At 37.3% G+C, this 8396-nt stretch overlaps 1 protein-coding gene across 1 annotated transcript in view; it reads right to left on the reverse strand.

The window, feature by feature from the left end:
* The window catches only part of LOC142139822 (uncharacterized), a 30885-nt gene extending 23495 nt beyond the window's left edge, over nt 1–7390 (reverse strand). Inside the window, exons 1-9 of the mRNA XM_075197690.1 lie at nt 6896–7390; nt 6226–6434; nt 6071–6131; nt 5898–5993; nt 5583–5747; nt 5294–5419; nt 3101–3321; nt 2528–2562; nt 2172–2433 (exon numbers count right to left, since the gene is read on the reverse strand). Coding sequence (XP_075053791.1) covers nt 2172–2433; nt 2528–2562; nt 3101–3321; nt 5294–5419; nt 5583–5747; nt 5898–5993; nt 6071–6131; nt 6226–6434; nt 6896–7390 — 1670 coding nt within the window. The remainder of the gene's footprint in view (nt 1–2171; nt 2434–2527; nt 2563–3100; nt 3322–5293; nt 5420–5582; nt 5748–5897; nt 5994–6070; nt 6132–6225; nt 6435–6895) is intronic.
* Between the last annotated feature and the right edge of the window lie 1006 nt (nt 7391–8396).

Below are 8396 nucleotides of genomic sequence, written 5' to 3' on the forward strand. Positions count from 1 at the left end.
TCTGTACATAGGATTGGGAATCACATCTTCCCCAAGTGGAGGCTGTGTGTTTGAGGGCACATGACCTTACTTCCAATCCATTGGCTATTCAGAGGCAAAATACCTGGACTATGTATTTGAAAGGGGGAAGGTCAAACACCAGGTTGATAAAGTGAAAGCCGTGAAGAATTGGCCCAAGCCAGAGAGGAAAACTCAACTGAGGACATTTCTTAGCTTGATAAGATACTACCGCCAGCTCGTGGCGAACTCTGCCACTTGGACTACTTCACTCATGGAGCTTCTAAAGAAAGCCTGTCCAGACCAGTTTAGTTGGTCAGCAGAAGCTGTTTGGGAGGACCTAAGAATGGCTCTATGTACAAGCACCCAATCTCAATAAGAAATTTAGTCTGGAGACTGATGCCTCGGGAGTAGGTCTGGGCGTAGTACTATCACAAAAGGTGGATGGAGAGGAGAAACCCATCTCAGTCTAGGGAGAAAAGGTATGCGACTGTTTAACATTAGCGCTTCCCAATCAAATGGGCTGTGGAAGCCCTCCGCTATTACCTCTTGGGTAGGGAGTTTACTCTGGTGACGGACCATGCACCATTAAAATGGATGCAAGTGAACAGTGACATAATGGTTCTTGGCATTACAGCCTTTCTACTTCACCGTGGAGCATAGAGCGGGAGCTATGCATGAAAACACAGAAACTGATTTTCTGGTAAAAATTTATTTTGAAACTTCCCCTCAGCAGAGTGAAAAAGAAATTCTAATATTTGTGTATTCAACACTCAACACCATTCTCAGCTTCTCTTAGGACACAGGCAGGTTTATATGTCTGTTTTTGTACCCAATGAGTGTGTAAGTTTCTGTGTCCCATGTATGTAATTACATATATTGAAAAGGTCAGGCACAAGCAAAGATAAGCAAGGTGTAATCAGTTGTTGTTTGGACCAAACACCAGAATGGGGAATTGCGGAACCTGCTGATCTAACACATTTTTTAGAGGTTACAGATAATGATCCGCAAAGCAAAACAAAAATCCAGTGTACGGCAGTTCTGTTGAATCAATGCCCCAATTAATTCAGTCTGTTCTGGGGAAAGGGGGTGTCCTACCTATTACTAGAAAGATGTACCTAATAAAATGACTACCAAGTGTATTTTACACTATGTATATTTGTCAAAATGATAAAAATTATTAATGCAACAATGGCTACCATTTTAACTCTAAAAAGCTGTTTTCCCCTAACTGATAATGTATAGTACATAGTACATAAACTGAAAACACATTACAAAGCAAATTTTCATGAACTGAAGTTTATTGAATTGAAGTATAGTATAGTATGAAATATTGTGCAGAATTAGAAAGCAGTGTTAAATGTATTATACTGGGAAAGCCATTCCAACGGAAAAGTAGGAAATTACATTGAATCCTACAATTTACTGATATACCATACCTTAGTGTAGTGTCATGTAATATTTACATTTGATTATACCTTTGTAGTTTATCATTAGAAGAAGTAAATACATTTTCAGCAAGGGCACTAACAAGAAAAATAATTATGCAATACTTGACTTACTTTTCTAAAGTTATAATTAGGCAAAGAAGTCATTTTGATGAAAATCTCAGTATGTAATTGGAATTGAGGCTATATTTATATTTAAATCTAGGACTTAAAATTCATCAATGGATTTTAACAGCCATTGACAAAGTTAGACCGACACAAACTTATTTACTTAACTGAGCGATTAGTAATTGCTGAGCAAATTATGTTAATTGTTAAAAAATCTCTAAGTTATAAATACAAATATGGCAACTAAAAAAAAATGTTTTTTAATTGCCATCATTAGTGCTCTTTTAAAATGTTCTTCACATGCAACTTACTTTTGGATGGAATCAAAAATGACAAATACATTTAAAGTATCATATTGTGCTAATTAATTTCTCTGCCATTAAAAATGCTAATATGTAATATTTATTTAATGATCAGCATTTCTCAGTGTAGTTGTGTGAGAAAATGTTGTGGCTGTATGGTGATTATTTTGACTGGCTGACAGGTTATTCACTCATGTCATGTTTTGATTAAGATTAAATAGGTGATCAAGCAGAAAAATAGTTTCATATGCTAAAGAAGTCAGCAAATCAGAAATATTTTTCATTCAATAACTGGATGAATACAGAATAAGATTACATCTTCCTTGAACTTGAGGAGGTGGTTCTTGATGTGCTGGTCATACTTGAACTGCTTCCAGATGCATATCCTGGCCCAGAGCTATAACCTCTTGTGGCATGACCACTGCCAGAGCTAAAGCCGTTTCCGCCACTATATCGGCTACCACTCCCACCTCCACTAACACTTGCCCCTCCACTACCACCACCGGAGCTCATCCCACCCTCGTGGTAGTAGCCACCTCCACTTCCTGTTGATCCTCCCACGGTAGATGTAACAACAGCTGTATAAAAAAGGAATCACAGAAACATTAGAGTTAATGAGCACACACAACCATCAGTAATATGCATTGGTGGCATACAAATGACAATACTCACAGATCTTTACGGAACCACCACATTCTCCAGAAAGCCTAAAAATAAAGATGCACTTTTAGTGTCATTGAATATAATTATATCACGCTTTTGAGCAGTAATGTGCTTTACTAATTTTTAAACATTACCAGTTTTATAGGCATTTTCAAACTGCTATAATATAAGTTCTATAATGATTTTCAAATTTTAAGATGTTAATATATATACACCATTGGTCAATTATGCAAAACTGTTTTAGCAACTATCTAATACGGTGATGGACAAGTTTGATTAGGTGGAGGGCCATATGCGCAGTCCTAAAGCCTTCAAAAGAGCTACACAGAGGATGGAGGGAGTGCACACTGCACTCCCTCCTTCTCCTCCAGGTATGTTGCGTGACCTACCTGCATTGTGCAGAGAAGGTCATGCAGCGCAAACGTCAGCCACCCCCATTCTGCCTCATTCAGATCGTGAGCAGCCAGCTGGAGGCCCACAGGTGAAAGCTTGGCGGGCCACCTGTTGCCCACCACTAATCTAGTTCATATTACAATTTTGAATCTGTCACTGATCATTTTAAAGTGATGTGAAGATGTTTACCTGCCCTCCTCCCCTTCCAGCAGTTTCTTGTAGGTGGCAATTTCAAGATCCAGCGCCATCTTGACACTCATCAGTTCCTGGTATTGTCGCAATTGACCAGCCATGTCCTGCTTGGCTTTCTGAAGAGCTTCCTCCAGATCCTCCAGTTTATTCTTTGCATCCTTAACAGCCATTTCCCCACGTTCCTCAGCTTCGGCTATGGCAGATTCTAGTTTGGCTCTCTAGTGACACAAAATAATGATGCATGCAAAATTTATGGGATTGCCTTTCCATTTGACATATAAATGTGAAAAAAAACAAAGAGTGACCTGTTAGCAAATGTGTTTTTACGGTATGTTTATACATTGACATTGCCCTGATAACCTGGCACAACTGAGTTCTTGAGAAAACCTATGAGTTTTATCATTTCAGTTCTTAAGTTTAAAGGACCTTGCAGACTAAGGTATATACAATATTTAAAGGAATTTACAAAAGAAACATTATTAACACTATTGTCTGTATATGTCTGTAAAACAGGCATATATGTAAAAGCATAAAGCTACTGTTCAAATATACATTTAATATGAGAGCATTAAAACTTTGAAGGAGTGTAATTGTACCAGTGCATGTTTTTCATATTTTAAAACCATTTACCAACTTTATATAGATATGCATCAACGATGCAACCGGAAGGGGGTTTGATCACATACTTCATTACATAGCATAGGTGGCTCAGTGGGTAGCACTTCTGCCTTATAGCACTGGGGTCATGAGTTCAATTCCCGACCATGGCCTTATCTGTGTGGAGTTTGTATGTTCTCCTTGTGTTTGTGTGGGGGTGCTCCGGTTTCCTCCCACACTCCAAAAACATACTATTAGGTTAATTGACTGTTATCAAATAGACCCTAGTCTGTCTGTTATGTTGTATTTCTGTCTGTATGTATGTCTGTCTGTATGTTAGGGGGTATAGACTGTAAGCTCCAATGGGGCAGGGACTGATGTGAATGAGTTCTCTGTACAGCGCTGTGGAATTAGTGGCCCTATATAAATAAATGGTATTGATGATAATGATAGCGCTCTGGAGGCATTATTTTGCGTCAGTTGACAGTGTATCAGGATTGGTGAAGAGGTGAAAGTACTGATGTATTAGCTCGTAATGAAGCATTTCAAGAATGTAACAATGTTTAGAGACTGCAATGCTTTTAAAAGGGAAATGTATGCATGATTTCAAAGTGTTTCTTTTTTTAACAACATGAAATTAAATTCTTAAAATAATTAATGAAACTCATGTCAGCAGAAATGAAGTTATGCCAACTGCATGCTGTTTAGATTTAGATATTCATCTTTCCATTGACAAACCATCTCTATTGAGGTGAAACACAATGAACCTTATTTGCCATGTGTAACCACGTTTTTTACTTTCCAAATGCACCATTACACTTACACTAGGTACATATTGACCAATATAAAAAACTGCTTCAAATATACAAAAATGTTGCCTGTAATAAACCCATTCTCATTGCTCCCCAATTCTATTGACCATTTTAAGAAATAAATTAGTCTAAACCAATCAATATTTTTATTTAATGTAATCTGAGATTCTAAAGTGCCAGGAGGTTGGACATTGATGATATGGTTACACTTTTGCACAGTGCACATATTCAGATTTTTCCACCTGTTTGAAAATCACACTTTAGCATTTCAGAAGGCCAGAAAATTGGTGTGCACCTTTAAGTGCTCTGGGCAGTTCACATAGAAGCAGTAGTGCAAAATTAATTTATTTTGCAATGCACTTTCTGTTTGCGTTGTAATTTACTCTCTGTGACTGTTACCTGGGGCTGCCAATTACTCATAAACAATTTCATGATAGAATAGATCAGAATACTGGTAGAGTTGGTATTTTTCAGATTGAGTAAAATATCACAATGGCACACTGACAAATGGAGCCCCAGCAAAAGAAGGTTCAGCATTACTGTTCTAAAATATGGGTGTAGCTTGGCAAAACAGACCTTTACAATAGCATAGTAAATGCATTTTGGGTAGCACTAGTTTCTCTGCCACTAGAGATCAAAGTAGTGCTGACATTAATGGGAATCTCAACATTTTCAGCTGTGAAGGTCATCAAAACAATCTTAAAACAATTCCCCCATTTTACTGTATATTGTTGTTATGTTTATATTCCATATATAGATGGAAAATATAGATGAACATTACCTGAGCTTTCGCATTGTCAATCTCTCCCTTGAGCCTTTGAACAACTCTGTTGAGATCAGCAATTTCATTTTTAGTACTGCGCAGATCATCCCCATGCCTTCCTGCAGTAACCTGCAACTCTTCATACTGCAAGAAAAAATATGAAATCTTGAGTTAATCCATCAACAGTTTCTACACACTGGAATAGTGCACTAACTAGGCCTTAAAGCTGTGCCACTAAACTCAATGTTGTATATTGTTATGTGTATGTTCTTCTTAGTTTGCAATGCTTTGTCTAGTGTACACCTACTTTTGATTTATACCAGGTTTCTGCCTCAGCTCTGCTGTTCTTGGCAATCTCCTCGTATTGAGCTTTGACCTCAGCAATGATACTGTCCATATTCAGGTCTCGACTGTTATCCATGGACACAATGACCGAAGTGTCAGAGATCTGAGACTCAAGCTGAGCAATCTCCTGTAAAAATTAAATTACATTAAGAGATCAGAATTTTGTATACATGACAAAAATAGCTGTTAAAATAACTTGTCATTGTATCATACTGAACCTATCTGTTTCATAGAGCATCCTAACCATTATGTTTTTGTTTTATTCCCAGGTTATTACCATGTCATACACAGTTCTCCTGAAGTTGATTTCATCGGTCAGGGACTCAACCTTAGTTTGCAATTCAGTCTTGCCCATGAAAGCCACATCCACATCCTGCAATAAGAAGTATAGATTATCTTATACATCTAGTTCCATGCTTGCCAATTATTTAAATTGTGTACATTCAGTACCTTTTTAAGTACTACAAATTCGTTTTCTGCAGCTGTACGCTTATTGAGTTCATCTTCATACCTGTGAATAAAATTCGATATAAGTCATTGTAATATCTGTGTTCTGGTTGTACATGGCGCTTTAATAACTATGACACATTCAGGAACCATCCTACTTTTTCTTGAAGTCTTCCACTAAATCCTCCATGTTTTTCTTCTCTCCTTCTAGACGTGACTTCTCAGATCCCAAAGTATCCAACTGTCTCCTGAGATTGTTTGTGTACGAATTAAAAAGGGGTTCTATGTTGCTTTTCACAGTTTTTTGATCTTGCAGGAAAGCCCACTTGGTCTCTAGCATCTTATTCTGCTGCTCTAAAAAGCGAACCTATAAAATTGAAATGGGAAATCTTTAACATGTTGTTTAATACTTAATATTTCAAAACATTGTCATAATGTGTATGTATTGCTTGAAGTGGGGCATATAACATTATAAATAATCAAAGGTAGTTAGAAGCAATGTAACAAAATATGTACAAAACAAAATTGCACCATTATTTTATCGCTTTTTTGACATCTGGCATGTACAGTTATTATATTATTATTATTAATTTTTATTTATAAGGCGCCACAAGGCGTCCGCAGCGCCGTACAGGGACAAGCAAATTACAATACAATGGGAGACAGCACAGTACAGTAAATAGTAAGCACAGTAACTCAGATGTTATATGATGTTATATATTTATAAACTTATATGTTTATAAATAACTCTATCATAGTTACAATTCCTGCATAATATTTTAATGCCCCCTAATATAAAGCTAAGAGAGTGTCTACTATTTACCATACCTTGTCAATAAAAGAGGCAAATTTGTTGTTTAGAGTCTTGATTTGTTCTTTCTCCTCTTTCCGTACTCTCTGGATATTTGGGTCAATCTCCAAGTTGAGTGGTGTCAAGAGGTTTTGGTTGACAGTGACATTTGTAATGCAATGTCCTACACCAGCTCCACCAAAGCCTGCGCCACCTAAACTAGAGCCCCCAAAACCAGCTCCTCCCAAGCCATAGCCAGATCCCAAACCAGCTCCCATACCAGAACCAAAACCACCTCCGACACCAGCCCCTCCATGTCCACTCATTCCAGTATGATAACTTGCAACTGAAATCTTTCGTGTTCCTCCAGAGCCAACATTGTATGCACTTCTGCTGTAGTGTGGTTGTAAAAATGAACCACCACTAACATTTCTTCTTGAAGAGCTCACACTGTGCCTGCTCACATTCCTTGGCATAGAAGAAGAGCTAAAATTTCTGTAGCCAGAGTTACTGCGAGTGGATTGGTGAGACATGGCAGCACAAAATACTGATGGAGCTGACTGCAGTACAAGCTTAAGAAAGTACTGAAATGTAGCCACTGTCTCCTTTTATATTTAGTGAGTGGGTTTGGCAGTGTTCTAGAATATGAAAATACCCTATCATTGTGTTTTATTAGATTAAAGTGCTGGCATTGCATTTCAGAGTTCCATCATTTGTAGAAAATGAAACAGCTACACACCTTCTAAATAAAAATGTTAAAACATTTTCACTGTTAGTAATTTTACCACCTACAAAACAGGATTTTAATTTTTAGTATAAGTTATAAGGAATAATTAAAAACACAATATCAAGATTTCCTCATTAAACTTAACATAAATTATGACATGTGTTGGCTTACTTTGCTATTTTTATGTTTTTTGTTTGTCTCATATACTCTATGATATTTTACTAAGCAAATTATGTAATCATATTCTTAGAAGCTTCCCTTTATTGGGCAAAAACATTCATATGGTTACTATCTTTAGTTCCAGGAAAGTCTTAAGAGGTAATTTAGCAAAATGGACAAAATGGAAAATCATTGAGGCACATAATATATTTTTTTGGGACAACTTGTGCTTTTTCATGCAAGCGTATGTCAGCATGGTTATGTGTTACAGGGGAACTCAATTTTGCTCTTTGTGATCAGGAGAGATGGCCAGACCTGGATAGATCGATGAGTGCAACTTATATAAATTACTGACACAAAGGATTTAAATGCTGTACTGTACTGCTCTACTGTATATACTGTATTTCAATGGATTGCAATGTCCCCTGATAATTTCAAGAAGATAGAATAAAGAAAAAAGATTCTAGCTATCATTTTCTAGAATATACTAGGTCAATGATGGGCCGCATGTGTGCGCACAGTACACACCGTCCTCCTCATCCAGGTATGCAGTGTGACCTCCCTGCGCTGTGCAGAGGAGGTCATGTGATGCATAAGTCAGCTTAGTAAGCAGAGCATAAGATTGGGGTGCAGCTAGAAGGGGGCCTGCAGAA

The sequence above is a fragment of the Mixophyes fleayi genome, chromosome 2, assembly GCF_038048845.1.
Source record: "Mixophyes fleayi isolate aMixFle1 chromosome 2, aMixFle1.hap1, whole genome shotgun sequence".
NCBI classification, from domain to species: domain Eukaryota; kingdom Metazoa; phylum Chordata; class Amphibia; order Anura; family Limnodynastidae; genus Mixophyes; species Mixophyes fleayi.